Raw genomic sequence first — 15,043 nt, forward strand, 5'->3', positions numbered from 1 at the left:
AACTAAAAAAAATGAGATTTTCTTCTTTGGTGATTCTGCTTATTAACATCAGGTGTCTTCAATAATAATAGACATCCTCACTCAATCAATCTCTTAATGACCTCATCAACTATAACACATTTTAACAACCTGTAGTGTGGACACATAGACACTTGCAAGGGATTTTGCTGTGTATATTGTAGGGATTTAAAAACACAGATTCATTCAGTAACAAAACATTGCTTTGTGTTGCTCAGAGATGCACAACTATGGATTTTTTAAAACTATTTCCTTTTTTTAATATTGTCTGTTTTTGTTCTATTTCTACAGTGTTGTGTTAAAAATATGATTATTATTGTTTATTGAACTGCTTTGTTTATTGACTGTATACTCAATATCACATTTGCAATCAGATATTCAAGAAACAGGAACATTTGCCACGGCAGCACATATACTAAAATTGGATCGATACAGAGAAGATTAGCATGGCCCCTGCGAAAGGATGACACGCAATCCGTGAAGCGCTCCATCTTTTTTTGGTCGTCATGTTCTTGCTCCTCTACCGTATCGGCCCTCGCGTTGCGAATATACGCCGGTTTCAGCTTGAGAGCACTTGCTTGTAAAATCATTCCCCATCTCCTTCGCTTGAAAGATATTGAGATATTTCACCATTGCAGTTCGTACATGTCCTTACCTGCCTGCAGCTGTCACCCGGTCTGCCTCGCCGACTCGTTTGGTTTTTCTCTCCTTGCCTGCCACCTCTTGTTCTGATAAATTCAAAGGCCACGCCCCCTTTTGCAGACAGGTGTGCCCAGCCCCTTCCTTCAGCGAACGCTGTTGAACATCGCGCTGGAATTGGGCGCGTGTGCAAAAAACAAATGTAACCAAAAGATACCTGGCACGCTACTTTGCCCTGTCGAATGCTTCAATCGGGTCGTGTCCAGCCCAAGCATTGTACGGTATGCGACGTGTCAAGATGGCTCGCTGGGCCCTACCATCTTTTTTTGGTCGTGATGTTCGTGCTTCTTTACTGTATTAGCCCAGCAACAGAAACTTTTTAGAGTTAATAAACATTTTAATATTTTTTAAATATACTAATAGTACAGGGAAACCAAAATAATAAATAAAGAAAACATAAATATTACCGACATTTTTGATTCATAGATAATTAACATTTAAATGCTTTAACATAACTGTATTAAGTAGGACTTTTTTTTTAATTTAATAAAATACAAGTCTATGGTATATTGTGAACTTGTCACAGACTAACACATGCGCTTTCACAAACTTGCATTCTCTTGCTCTCCCACATCCGCGTCTCTAACACTCTACTCATTACGCTGCTCTACTGTGTCCTGTCTGTTTGCTGTGAGTACCCTGTTGGTGATTATTGAATTATTTTAGCGTAATGGTTTGTTGTTACATTCTTTTAAATGTAAAGAACATCAAAATATTTTTAAAAATATTACCAAAAGCAAAGGCTATGAAATGGCTTACACTTTTCACACTAAAATGTGGATTTTGAGTGTTTTTGTCATCATAAGATGGCAAAAACAAGGTGAATATTTTAATTATCACAGCAATATCCAAAATGATCACATCAAAAGAACATCCCAATAGGCTTTTTTCTGTGCAATATTGTTTATGTACAGTATTTAATACTAGTGGTTGCTTGCTTTTCAGCAGTCAGTTGAGTTAAACGCCAAAAGCCTCTTTGTAAAAATGCTGACGTGAACTAGGCTTTCTGTTGCACTGTGCAACTGTCTTTCTTTTAACACAATGGTTCACACTGACTCTAAGCAAATGTTACACTTTCAGTGTGTACTTTTTTATGTCTGCAATTTCTTTTTTAAACACTGCACCCAAGAACTCAAGAACCCATAAAGCAGCTCAAAACTATTATAAAAGTAATTATTTACAAGAGTTGCATGCTGTATTTAAGGTCTAATTAAATGATATGATAATGCTATGTGAAAAAGAGTGTGATCAGTGTTGGTTATGAGTACAGCATCCAATTACATCAGAGTACTGTGTCAAGGACTTTCACAGGGTTAATTAAGTGACTAATTAAATGATGATTGCATAGGATCAGATGGTGATGTTTTGTGGGTTAAAATGTTGCTACCATCATGGAGATGTTTGTTTGCTTTAGTTTAATTATTTTACTAATTCAAGTTAATATGCTTTTAAACAATTACGGTGTTATTTCAGAGCAATCATTTGTGTGTTGCTGAACAAAACTGTAATGCAGCAAATGAGCTTATTCTTTCTGCTTATGGCTCTTGATGAATGAACATCATACAGTCATCTCTGTTTGGGTTATTGGCTGAAGAGGAAGAGAAATAAAACAATTAAAGAGCTCAATTGGATCAGACATTTAGATATGGACACTTATATTATATGATCCTCAACAGTGGTGACAATAATGTTTCATACTACAGTGCATGATAGGTGTTTCTAGTATGGTTTTACCCAGTATTCACTGCAGCATGAAGCATTCTGTTGATTGTCACCATTGTTGAGATTCATATGCTGCTTATTAATTTCTGTGTGTGTCTAATTTTTACACACATTACATAGATTTAAAAAAAAAAACTAAGTTTCTGTTTAAACAAAACCCGAACATACATCTGTACATCTGCTGAAGACTGTATTGATCTCAACAGCATATGTAGTGTTACAGAGAGAGGTCTAACTTTAGAGGTCAAGGGTCAAGAGCACAACTAAAGCAAACGCTGATCTCCATGATGATGACATCATTTTAACCAATAAAAGATCAAAATCTGATTCTCTGTAATCTCAATAACAGCAGGTGTTCTTCACTAATCATCATTTAATTGCTCACTCAATTATCTCGTTAATTTTAAGTCTTTAACCCTTTATACGTCCTTAAAACCGTACTCGGATGTAATGGGATCCTGCGCTCATACTCAACGCTGTGTGTGGCTCTGATTCTTCATGAGACGTTAAAAATCAATGCGGTTTGACATCACTGACATCAAACTTAATATTTCTGGATATACTGTTCTTTCGAAAATGTTGCATTTGTGTACCTGTGGCCACTGATCTTGAAATGATAACTGCAAGAAGTAATGGCTTTTTTTTTTCTTTTTAGTTATGAAGGGCTATGGGGTCTCAATACTTCCCTGCACGATCTGTGCTTTTCCAAAAGGAGCCAAGCGGAGTGACATACCGTGTGCCCGCTTTGCTCTATATACCCCGTTCCAGCTGTTTCTTAGCCTTCTGTGAGGAGAGACTGACTCCGGCAGATGCTCAAGCACATCTGCTGGTCATGCGCAAAGGCACTTTTTATAAAAACTATGTGGAAGTAAGACCGATTTTTAGACATGTTGATTATACCCTACCATAATCTAATAAACGTGTAGACTTTTTCCTGATTGCAAAATGTAAAGTGTGTCAGGTATGTTCGATGTTTGTTTCCTCAGTGGAAAGACATGGAGGTGCTGAGCACAGCTCGACTGGAGGGCTACCGCTCAATGAACCCCTGTCCCGTTTATGATGAGTTTACCGGCACAGTCTTCTTGTTTTTCATTGCTGTTCTGGGCCACACCTCTGAGTCTTACCAGTTAATCACAGGAAAGAACGTGACGCGTCTTTGCTACGTGTCCAGCAGCGACCAGGGGGCCACCTGGAGCTCTGTTACAGACCTTACCAAGACACTCATAGGGGACACCATTAAAGGTGACGTATTTTAAAATCGATGTTAAAATAGCGTCTCTCATCATATCCCAGACCGAAGGGTATAGCTCACCCAAACTGAACATTCTGTCATCATTTGCTCATACTGACGTTGTACTAAAGCCGTATGACTTCTTTTCTTCTGTGGAACACAAATGTAAGTTATTTAATGAATGTCTTGTTGGGTAAATTCAACAAACTCACTTTAAATAGTGGCTTCTGTCATATAGCTTGCTAATTTTTGGATGAAAAATTCCCTTACACAAAGAACATACGAATGAGCATATGCACACCTGCTCATACTAACAATGAAAAGCATACAGCCATTATTATTATTTAGTTATGTTTCAGCACATAATCTTAGTGCTTGGCCAGTCGTCTTCCTGACCACAGTCTCTATTCTTCTGCACAATGGTGACACACTTATCCTTTTGCATTTCAAAAGAGTTCAACATTAAAAACGGACACATCTTCCCCTGCATTAATATTGAGAAAAAACACATAAAATAAATCGTATATTGTTGTATATTGAAAATATAAGCACTAGTTTGCACTATATGGAAATGTATTATGTAATATATTATACTGTATAATATTTTGCTGCCATATATTTTTGTTTTCTGTAAAACATAGGCTTAATTTTTTTGGACGGCATTGAAAGCATTTAATAGGATGTCAGAAATTTTAAAATAATTTCTAAACCGTAGTGCGTATGTTTTTTTTTTTATTGCAGAGTGGGCCACTTTTGCTGTGGGCCCAGGCCATGGAACCCAGTTAAAATCTGGAAGGCTCATCATCCCTGCGTATGCCTACCATATAGACTGCAGAAATTGTTTTGGCAGGAAGTGTAAGACTTCGTCACACTCGTTCTGTTTTTATAGTGACACGCATGGCAACGTGTGGCATTTTGGAGAGGCGTTGTCTGTTCCCGAGAGCGTGGAGTGTCAGATGGTGTCAGTAGATGAGGAAAACGGAGTCAACGTTTTGTATTGCAACGCCCGGAGCGTATCAGGCTGCCGGGTGCAGGCTCTTAGCTTTGATAACGGGGCTGATTTTCACGATGGACAGCTGGTGCATAAACTAGTGGAGCCAAAGAATGGGTGTCATGGCAGTGTGATTGGATTTCCAGCCCCAATCTACCAGTTCGGGCAAACCCAACACTTTCTGAAACCGCTGAAGTCCATCTACTCGCCGCTTGCAGTCAGCATGTCTCCACTGAACTTCCTTCCACCAACATGGGTGGTATATGCTCACCCCACCTGCTCAAAGACCCGCCGGGACCTGGGTGTTTATCTCAGTGTTCTGCCTCGAGATCCAGACAGCTGGTCAAGGCCTTGGATCATATATAAAGGCCCTAGTGCTTATTCAGATTTGGCCTATGTTGAGCTGATGCCTCCTGATGCCCCAGCGGTCCCTGTGTTTGCCTGCCTTTTTGAGAGCGGCACAAAGACTGCATACGATGAGATTTCCTTCTGCATCTTCACTCTGTATGAGCTAATCGAACACCTTCCCCAAAGAAACGGGGAAAAGAGGAAAGGATTGTGGGAGTGCTGCTTTGTCAGCTGATCGTATGACAGAATTTTAACTATATCTATGTAATAAATAGTGTTACAATTTTTTAAAGTAATGTAACTCATTACATTGATTGCTTTTTGATTACATTTCTACATTCAAGTTTCAACTGTTAATCATTTTAAAATATTTAATACAGGTAGAGTTAACATTAGAGTAGAACACTGATTACATTGGTGTCTCATGTAGCCACAAATAGTATTGTGCTATATTTGGAATTATTTGTCTGACCTTTATTAAAGTCACAAACGCCTATAATGGCTTCGTTATTTCAATGCTTTATTCATAATCGTGCTGTTTACAAGTAACCACAGTACTTAAAATATCAAAAAGAGAGAAAATTATTATAGACGTAACGCGTGCGACGTCATCAGCAGACGACACGTGACGTAACGCGCACGTGAAACGTACGTCATCACCTCGCACGCGCGTGGCTTTGGCTCATAGCAGGTTTGTGGAATTTAATAATCGTTGTTTGTGTGGAGCAAATGTCAAATATAGTAATTATCGCCAACAAGAGTATAAAAGCAGAGCACGTTTAATTTGTTATCCGGGTTATGGTGTAACGACTGTCGTCCAGGCTTAATGTGTTTACATTTTCTCCGTCGCTTTACGGCTTCGTTCAGTATAACGTTACTTGTGAAGCCTTTTAGTTCTACTTCCTCGCTTAACTCCTCGAAACATTGTTTTAGGAGAACGTGTGGAGCTGCTCATATACAGATATTTATAATCATTTTGGTCAATACATCATTCTGGTGTCACTTTACGGCAAGGTTAATTAAGTAACAACATCAGTTAACATGAAGACCTCTTAGTTCATGCAAATTTTTGCATTCACTAATGCATGATTAAAATCACGAGTTGTGTTTGTTAACATTAGTTAATGCACTGTGAACTAACATTAACAAATTGTATTTTTATTTCCTAACGTTAACTAAGATTAACAAATACTGTAATAAATGTATTGTTTATGTTAATACATTAACATGTAAAGTGTTACCAAATATTTTTCCTTTGCTTTCCTTTGGTGCTACTTCATATTTTTCCATCACTAAATGAATTTTTCATGAATTTAAACAGTGTCCCACCAAAAGTTACTCTCTAGTCTTTCCGTGATCTGTTAAATGGATAGTTCACCCCAATATGAAACTCTCAGGTTTTCATATTTTCGAAACCAAACAGTTTTATTTGTACACTTGTTTTGTTTTGACAGGTGTTTTTTTTATCAAATACATACAGTTTTGGATTGGAATGACATCATTTTTATTTTTAAGTTTAAGGCAAACAATCCAGAATATTTAAGTTTTACATGGCATAAAACCATGACATATCTGTGAAATCTGATTAGAGCAGCCAGACTAAAGCTTGTTTTCCAAAAAAAATTAAAAATCAAACACAAATGCCATTTTAGCTTATTATGGATGAATTGGATCATTGAAAGTAAGTAGCAAAGATACTGGTAAAAAAATTGGGATTGAATACATATATGATATTTGTCTTATTTAACATATTTTAAAGCACTCAAGCATTATAGTGTTTGCATTTCAGTGTTTTTACTCATTTTGAGGAATACTGGTCTGTTTTTGTGCAGGTGAGCTGAGTAAATACATGTTAATATTTGTTCTGGAACTACAGTAAGAACTACAGTAACACTCTGCACGATTTCGCTCAACATGGCAACCTCAGAGCTGTCAGTCAGTACATGAGAAACAGAGTAATGTATTTGAAAATGCAACTCAGATACTAAATTAAAAGTAATGCAATACTAGCTACTTGGAAAAAGTAATCTGATTCTGTAACTTGTTTAACCCCAACACTGTGCTTTTGTGTGAGACCAGGATGTCACGCGTGTGGACTGGAGGTCACGCCACACCCGTGCTTTGTGCTGGAGTTTCTTCTGAATCGGATCACGTGGTGGCGACCGGAGCAGAGGCAGGCGAGCTGACCCTGTGGAGTCACGACGGATCGCCGGTCTCTAAACTGCACCTGAGCGCTGATGATGATGTCACGTGCGTCGCGTTCTCGCCGTCGACCCCCGGCGTGCTCTACGCCTCTCACGGCCGGACGGTTAGTGTCCTAGACACCAGGAACCTGAAGGAGCCTGTGACGGAGCTGGCGGACGTGGGGGAGGAGGAGATAAACTGGCTGTGCGTGAACGAGAGCGGCGCTCTGCTCGCTGCGGCGGACGATTCCGGAGCCGTGAGAGTCGTCGACCTGCAGCTGGAGAAAGTCATCCGGACTCTGCGGAAACACGACAACATCTGCTCGTCTGTGACCTTCAGACCTCACCGGCCTCAGAGCGTAGTGTCTGCAGGACTCGACATGCAGGTAAGATAAGACGACGGTGATCGAGTAATGCACAGCAGCCACTTTCTAAATGGTATGTAGGTGCTGCTTTGATTTCGTTTCTTATATTTGCATTTCGTTCCGGTTTCTCCATTTTAATGATGAATATTTACAATTGATAGCTGCTGCTATAGACAGCTCGCTGATCTCCTGCGGGCTCAGAACACAGCGTTAAAGGATTAGTTTACCCTAAAATTAATTACTCGCCTCATGTCACTCCAAACCTCTAAGACCTCTGTTCATCTTCAGGAAACAAATTAAGATATTTCTGATGAAATCTGAGAGCCATCTGACCCTCCATAGACAACAACACAACTAAAAATGATTCAGGCCCAGAAACATAGTAGATACATGGTGAGACAGGATCAGTGGCTCAACTTCAGTTTTGCTTCACTTAAGAGTTTGTTTTCAAAAAATACCAAAATTTAAAATTTACCATTCCTACCCCCAGAGTTACATCTTCCGCCATTTTAGAGACTATCACAGTGCATCACAGTATCCTCTAGGTGTGAACAACCACAGATTAGGTTCATGCACATGGTCTCCCCCTGAGCAAAAACAAGGCTGATTATGTGATATACTTTCTAAAATGTTGCATTTACTACGTTTCTGTCTATGGAGGGTCAGATACACTATATTGGCAAAAGTATTTGCTCACCCATCCAAATAATGGCCTTCAGATTAGCTCAAGAACAGTGAGCCAGTGAACTACGGCTCCGTGTAGTAAATGATACTCTAACATCATTAGTCTGTTTTGGAAATGAGGCCCCTGACTGCTGATGCTGATTATCAGTGAAATAGACGAGTCGTCAGCATTCACTGAAACCGTTGGAGGACAGTAGAGAGGAGAGTGATGTCTTGTCAGCAGTTTGTGGCTTTCTGAGGTGTCGAGTTTTGACTTGAACCGTTTCCTGAGTGTAACAGTGCATAATATGTTTTCACTTTGCAACTTTGCTTATTCTACTTCATGGTTAGTAGAATGTACTACAAACGGAAATTAGTATCGGGAATTGCCTTTAAAAAAAATCAAGAGTGTAATGTTGCATGAATTAATCAGTTTGGTTTGTGTTCTCCATCTTGCAGGTGATGCTGTGGAACCTGCCGAAGGTGCGTCCGCTCTGGACCTACGGTCTGCAGGACACACAGGCAGAAGACGCTCATCCGCAGAGAGCCGGTCAGATGTTCAACCCTCCTCTCGCACACTGCGTTGATGTGGCGTCCTGCGGGAACGTGTTCGCCTGTGCTGCTGAAGACGGCTTCATCCACCTCCTGCGGGTGTCTGAAGACTCCAGGCTCAGGGAACGAGGGACGTTCAAGGCTCACAGCCAGGGAGCATCGCAGGCTCACTTCATCAGCTTCCTCTCTCATCCGTACTGGCTGGCCACTGGAGGAAACGATGGGCTCGTGGCTCTCTGGGACCTCGGCGAAGATGCTCTGGTGGCCAATGAGAGGAAGCGCAAGAGCCGCAAAAAGAAACCTAAAGCCAAAGCGAAGGCGGTCTCTCAAGTTCAAGGAAGTGACCAAACCCAGAAACAACAGATGAGTGGTGAGGAAGCAGAAGCTGGTAGTGCTTCCTCTAGTTCAGGGACAACCAAGCCAAAACTGTCCTTCAACCACGGGGAGAAGGTGAACTGGGTTTGTCCAGCCGTGTTAAAGGGAAAGCCAAGTCTGCTGGTAACAGACCAAAGCTCCAGTCCATCGGTGTATTCGCTGGATGAACTATAATGTTTGGGAATGCAATCTGCCTTTAAAAATCGTATTAAAATTATGCCAACTCGATGCGAGACCTACAGCTTAGATTATGCCTTACTCTGTCATTTATTGCTTATCTTTCGGTCTGACTGGACACGGTACAGAACTCCATGACTTGAGTGAAAGTAAAGATACTGCTGGCCAGATATTATCTCATTGTGAAGACAGATTTTTATATTTTGATATTTTTAATTACACAAATGTGCAAAATCAGACAATAATGTCTAATATCACTCACAATATTAAATTGTAGTACATAAATCTCACACTGGCAGCTGTTCGTGGTTCGAAAAATGCTTGGAAATCATTACAAGACTGATTAATGTTAGGCTGTCTGGAAAAAAATCACTGGCTTTTAAAGCTTCTATGGGGTGTTGACTTTGTATATTTGATATTTCTACGGTATTTATCTTTCCGATTTAGTAGAGTTAAAATCATAATTATCCAGAAGAAATGTACAGAAACACAAAAAGTGTACTTAAGTACAGTACTCAAATAAAAGTCATTTGTTTCTGTCCACCTCTAGCAGTTTTGAGTTCTGTCCCTGCTGGTTTGACCGAATTTAGCTTGAGGTGAACTGAAGAGTTTGTAAAGATGAGCAGGCATGTCAACCCAAAGAAATGAGCAGTAGGTCTGAAATCCCAGTGTTTGTAAAAATACTGTACTCTCCCATGAGGCCAGAAAACTTGTAAATGATGGAAAAGCACAATTGTTGTAGGTCTCTTTACAATGTTAAAATAGAAGATGCATTATGTCTAGAAGTATGGTACTGTAGAACAGTGGTACATTTTCATAAACAACTTGGTTTTATGATTTGTGTGGTAAAATTGTGTTATAATGCTTAATACATTGGCCTTTGTAGATGGCGCTGCGGTCCTATTAGGTCTAACTCAGTCTGACCTAATTACGTCATTATTCTTCCACCTACTGGCGGTTCTCTTTATTTTTTAAATCATTTCAAATATCAGTATTCAACATTGCATGGTACTTGGTATATTCCACTTCATATGCATCCTCTGCAAAGATAGATTTTGGTGATAGTAAAAACCTTTATTATTATTATTATAGTTGACTTATTCAATGTTAGAATTGACTCGAGATGATTCAAACTTTTAGAAAAAAAAACCTGCTTACCTTCATATCTCTCACACTGGCTGTTTGATCTATTAATGTATTGATCAACAGAAAACAAAAATCTAATCTTCAATTTTATCAGTCAGGGTTCCTGAGTTGAGTTAGAGCGGTCACCAGATGATAAAGATGATTTTTAAGCATAAAAAATTCAGATGGTACAACATGAATCTTTTGAAATAAAACATATAGACCTGTCTCTGAAATACAGTGCCTTGTGAAAGTATTCAGACCCCTTTTGCGTTTTATGTTGCTGCCTTATGTTAAAATACTTTTTTTCCACATCAATCTACACTCTATACACCATAACTGTACGGCAAAAACAGATTTTTAACAAATTGGCAAATTTATTAAAAATAAAAAACTAAAATGATTCAATTGCATAAGTATTCATACCCTTACTGTATGTGGGACACTTGAAATTTAGCTCAGGATTCTTTCTGTTGCTTGTAGATGGTTTGGGACTTGAATGTAGCAACAACAGGGGTAAAGAACACATTTAGGCATGTTACGAACTTATTTCTCCAGGGACAGCGAGGTACTGCCCTCGAATATTTTGAGAGGGGTGAATATCACGGGAAACAGACAACGGTGTGGTCACTGGGAGTGCTCCTTTTCAGCATGATCACCAGCCTTTTCCCCGAGAGCAGTGACATCAGCTGATATCTGGTCCCAGCCAGGCTTCTCCGATGGTGAGATCTTCATCTTTAACAATATCTTTAGAAAAGGACTTCTTATTGACAATGTAGGAATATTTCTTATTTTACAGTTTAGAAAGTGTAAGGTTAAAGTTGACATCTCTCTATTTTTGTGCACAGAATGCTGCCTTTTTATCCGAGGATGTCTGATGAGCGACCCGGAGAAGAGGCTTCATTTGGAGGAGATGCTCTTCCATGACTGGTTTAAGGTACTGTGTCAAAGAAAAACTTAAATTGTTTAAGATATAGTGCTTGTTCGGTTTATCTTCAAATAGACATGGGTGACCCCTCCACCTCTCCAGTCTTAGCGTCTTGCGGGGCTGGCAGGCCGTGGTTGCGTCTGGCGCCTTGCCTTGAGGAAGTAGCTTAAGTTAGTTAAGTACAGCACCATCTAATCAAATTTCTAAATGTTTAACCAGGAACGACCGCACCGCCGTTATCTTGATGCTTTAGTATCACCGGTATGTTCTCGACTCTACACCCGTCTCTGAAAGCTGTCATGACAGAATTAAGAAATGTGGGCCTCGTTTGTAAATTGTGCATATGCAGATTTGATCTTAAAAGGGCATAAAATCCAATGCATACATTTTACAATCAGGGCCCTATAAAACTAGATATTATTGTGTGATCTGTACTCTTTGCATAAAATACCTCTGAAATAAACTGACCCTGGTATAGAGAATAATTGGTGACGGCTACTTAACCTGAAAGTGTCCATTATTGGAAACAATAATTGTGGTTATCCATCTACTCTGAGTAAACTTGTCTCCTAGGAAGTTGCTTAACCTTACTTAGAGAGGAACCTGGACTTGTCTAAAGTGTCATTTCAACATCTGTCAGTGCTGACATTATTGCCTTGTCGTGCACCTCCATTATAGTGTATGCACTTATCAAATCAACCTCAGGCCACACCGAACTTGTGTTGAACCTGGAGTTCTCCAGTAACTGACTCTTCAAGGTACAGCTTAAAACATTTAACATTTTTAGACACAAAACTTCGTGAAAGCATCGTGAAAACAAGCAGCCATAAGCCATCTTTAATATAATTTACACTCACGCTTGCCTCTAGCAAAACAAAATACAACAAAAGTAAAATGTTGACCTCGCTCAACTCGGAAAGAGCATTGAAGTGAAAACACCAAGGCAACAGAAGATTCATTCATACAACATACACTGATCTGGTTGAATACACAATGGGCTGTATCTGTGAGGACATGCTGTGTTCTCTTGGATGCTGAAGAAAGGGGGAAAACATACATTTATGAATTAGTTTATTTCTGGATGTTGAGATGTAAGCTCTTCAGAGCTTGGCCAGGCACTTCTCCAGAGCATCGATATCAGCATCTCCATCTTCTCCTTTGTTTCCGCGTGCGCTGCACTCGACGAACTCCACTCGACTGGACAGCTGAGAAAACTCGAAATCTTTGCCTTTCTTACCGAGATACACCGAGCCCCCAACAGCCCCGTCCTGAGAGGAGAGAGCTGCAGAACGCGTCAGTCTCAGAGTGTTCCTGTGGAGAAAAGACAAGTAACAACAAAACAGATGACTCACAGCGTCGGGGAACGTCAGGCCTACTGTTAAAAGTAATGCATTACAATATCACTCCCCAAAAAAGTAACTAATTATGTTATCTAGTTTTTATGCAGAGTGCTTTGGAAAAGTGCCATGAAAACAAATGAGATTCAGGTTGCCTTACAATTTTTTAATGTTACCCCCAACACTGACGACATCAATGCTACTCGATGCGTCACAGAGAAGTATCTTGCTTGTAAATGTACAAACCCACACCAATGGGGGTTCATCTCTCCAACAGAAAACACATGAAACATCTCGTTTGTAGTCCTGCCATTATGTCATGACAGTAACTCAGTGCACTCCATCAAAGAACAGTGGGGTAAGCGATTACACTACGTCAAGGGCCAAAAAAAATGATCATAGTTATCATGGGTGCAATACTGTTTATAGCTGAAAGTGAGCGACCAATCAAAGCATACAGGCTTTAAAGAGACTCATGTAAAGGTATTCTAGCAGACAGCCATATTATTAGAGCATAATATGTGCACTTAAACATTTATGTCACTGAGAAAGAAATGAGCGAATACTCACATCTCCTTCTCCAACTGCTGCTGAATTATTTTAGCCGATTTTGCCATAGTGATATCTACAATAGAACAAAGAAAACAAACAAACATGATCGAAATCCCTCTATTCACACACTTGTATTCACTAAATAATTCATTTTGCATGTAGTTATTAAAGAAAACACTTTTTATGAAACATTCATTACTGGTGTGCAGCATTTAGACCCAACAATAAATATACAAAATCAACAAAATGTTCTCCTTGGTGCATGGTTATTTATTTCATAGGCTAATTGCTGTATATATTGGAGCACCACGCGTCATATTTGATTGAGAAAGTCAAATTCCCCAATAACCTTGTTTGTTGCAGGCTACCACGAGTGTCGGGGCATTTTTGGCCACAGTGCTGTCCGTGAGGATAGAGTACAGAAACTCAGCCACGTCTCTGACGTCCTTCTGGAAGATGCTGCTGTCCACCACAAACACAACGGCTCTGCAACACGACGGAGAAGCGTGCATTAACACAGACCGGCGTGCATGGAGGTTAGAACAGAAGTCAAACAGAAGAGCATTCTTCTCAACTCACCGAGCCACGGCCTTGTACTTCTCCACAATCTGAACTCTTAAACTTTCATGACCGGGAACATCAATAAGAGTCCAGCTGCCGCCCTGCAATATCAAAAACCATCTTCCAGTGTGCCATTTTGCCAATTACATCGCATGTTTAAAATCTGCTCACAACATCAAACGCATGATGTTAATGCTGTAATGACGCTAAACGACTTACTCTGTCGTGCTTGCTCTTGTACGTGGCACTGCTCTCGGTGATGGATGTCTGAGTTCTTACAAACCTTCCTAGTAACAACTGGAAAAACAAAGCAAATCGTTTCCTTTCTAATGAATATGAAGCTCGTGTTGAATAATGGTTTGAGGAAAACCGGGTTACTCACTCGAGTGAACAGAAGGGTTTTCCCGGAGTCACAGAGTCCCAGGAGCAGCACAGCGTTCCTCGCTTTACTGGAGCCCCAAAAATTACCAAAGAACACTGAAATTAAAAAAAGCGGGTTATCAGAAGTAACCGAGTATGTCTGCACTGCACAATAAAGCTCATATTCACTAAACTTTCAACAGACATATGTGGTGCTTTAAAGTCTTACAGAAAATATGCTCCCTGATTTAAAAAATTATAATAAAATATGACAGCTTTAACATTAGAAATTCATCTCAGAAGCATTAGGGTTTTCTTTTTTAAGTAATTAAATGTTCCAAAATCTCATGAAAGCATTGCAACGGAAAATAACTATATGTATTTGAAAATAATTATATGAATCTGAACTTGGTCTGAATTCTGATATGCTTCTGTATGTTCATGTCAACCCAAAGTCAAATCATTCGTTAAAAGATTATATTTTTGTCCATACAAACATTTCACTAATATCTAATGTGCAGTCAAACAACAAAAATAATAAGTTATTTTGACTAAATGCATCGTATGACTGTTTGCCTTAAAGGCCAGCTGACAGTAAAGCTGTTTTTCTTACCGACGGTGAGGACCACGAGCGCTAAAGCCACGAATATCCCGAGGATGAAAACGGCTTCTTCACTCTGAATCTCTTTAATAAAACGCTCCATGAACTGGTCCTCGGAGAAATCCTCCAGATCTATATGAATCTTCTCGTCCATGTTTGATCAGGCATGGGAAGGCAGCAGAAGACAGCGGAAGTGAACGACACGTGTACTAACTTCAGGACCTGCGAAATTTCGCATTCTACTACGGTGACGGC

At 39.7% G+C, this 15,043-nt stretch overlaps 3 protein-coding genes and 1 non-coding gene across 6 annotated transcripts; 3 read left to right on the top strand and 1 right to left on the bottom strand.

Moving 5' to 3' along the window:
* Positions 1 to 413: 413 nt before the first annotated feature.
* LOC122359599 lies at positions 414 to 515 on the top strand. Its single transcript, XR_006252724.1, has one exon. It is a non-coding gene; the product is annotated as a U6 spliceosomal RNA (small nuclear RNA).
* Positions 516 to 1,317: 802 nt separating this feature from the next.
* Positions 1,318 to 5,520, top strand: neu4 (sialidase 4). Of its 2 annotated transcripts, none has more exons than XM_043259439.1 (4): positions 1,318 to 1,347; positions 3,095 to 3,307; positions 3,426 to 3,681; positions 4,412 to 5,520. In XM_043259439.1, exons 2-4 carry the CDS (start codon positions 3,107 to 3,109, stop codon positions 5,242 to 5,244), a joined length of 1,290 nt encoding a protein of 429 aa, XP_043115374.1. In that variant the 5' UTR covers positions 1,318 to 1,347; positions 3,095 to 3,106; the 3' UTR covers positions 5,245 to 5,520. The 2 variants fall into 2 exon arrangements, with proteins under 2 accessions (XP_043115374.1, XP_043115375.1); XM_043259440.1 differs by lacking the exon at positions 1,318 to 1,347 and having other exon boundaries at positions 2,918 to 3,307; positions 4,412 to 4,481; positions 4,560 to 5,520.
* A 107-nt stretch (positions 5,521 to 5,627) lies between these two features.
* wdr53 (WD repeat domain 53) lies at positions 5,628 to 10,852 on the top strand. Of its 2 annotated transcripts, none has more exons than XM_043259443.1 (3): positions 5,628 to 5,700; positions 7,089 to 7,578; positions 8,680 to 10,852. In XM_043259443.1, the coding sequence occupies exons 2-3, from the start codon at positions 7,090 to 7,092 to the stop codon at positions 9,319 to 9,321; spliced, it is 1,131 nt and encodes a 376-aa protein (XP_043115378.1). In that variant the 5' UTR covers positions 5,628 to 5,700; position 7,089; the 3' UTR covers positions 9,322 to 10,852. The 2 variants fall into 2 exon arrangements, with proteins under 2 accessions (XP_043115378.1, XP_043115379.1); XM_043259444.1 differs by lacking the exon at positions 5,628 to 5,700 and adding an exon at positions 5,719 to 6,964.
* Positions 10,853 to 12,188: 1,336 nt separating this feature from the next.
* On the bottom strand, positions 12,189 to 14,993 carry srprb (SRP receptor subunit beta). The gene is made up of 7 exons (XM_043259445.1): positions 14,801 to 14,993; positions 14,210 to 14,304; positions 14,047 to 14,124; positions 13,846 to 13,928; positions 13,616 to 13,752; positions 13,285 to 13,339; positions 12,189 to 12,688 (listed from the first exon to the last, which is right to left on the bottom strand). The coding sequence occupies exons 1-7, from the start codon at positions 14,940 to 14,942 to the stop codon at positions 12,478 to 12,480; spliced, it is 801 nt and encodes a 266-aa protein (XP_043115380.1). The 5' UTR covers positions 14,943 to 14,993; the 3' UTR covers positions 12,189 to 12,477.
* Between the last annotated feature and the right edge of the window lie 50 nt (positions 14,994 to 15,043).

This window comes from Puntigrus tetrazona, chromosome 15 (assembly GCF_018831695.1).
Source record: "Puntigrus tetrazona isolate hp1 chromosome 15, ASM1883169v1, whole genome shotgun sequence".
Classification (NCBI taxonomy): domain Eukaryota; kingdom Metazoa; phylum Chordata; class Actinopteri; order Cypriniformes; family Cyprinidae; genus Puntigrus; species Puntigrus tetrazona.

Bases quoted from the DNA above. Each gene is read 5' to 3' on its own strand.
- srprb (XM_043259445.1), bottom strand. From the start codon at position 14,942: ATGGACGAGAAGATTCATATAGATCTGGAGGATTTCTCCGAGGACCAG. The intron at 13,929-14,046 runs GTAAGTCGTTTA...TTGATATTGCAG, and splicing joins ACAAGAGCAAGCACGACAGA to GGCGGCAGCTGGACTCTTAT. The intron at 13,340-13,615 runs GTTATTGGGGAA...GTTCTATTGTAG, and splicing joins GGTAGCCTGCAACAAACAAG to ATATCACTATGGCAAAATCG.
- wdr53 (XM_043259443.1), top strand. From the start codon at position 7,090: ATGTCACGCGTGTGGACTGGAGGTCACGCCACACCCGTGCTTTGTGCT. The intron at 7,579-8,679 runs GTAAGATAAGAC...TCCATCTTGCAG, and splicing joins CTGCAGGACTCGACATGCAG to GTGATGCTGTGGAACCTGCC.
- neu4 (XM_043259439.1), top strand. From the start codon at position 3,107: ATGGGGTCTCAATACTTCCCTGCACGATCTGTGCTTTTCCAAAAGGAG. The intron at 3,308-3,425 runs GTAAGACCGATT...TTGTTTCCTCAG, and splicing joins TTTATAAAAACTATGTGGAA to TGGAAAGACATGGAGGTGCT. The intron at 3,682-4,411 runs GTGACGTATTTT...TTTTTATTGCAG, and splicing joins CATAGGGGACACCATTAAAG to AGTGGGCCACTTTTGCTGTG.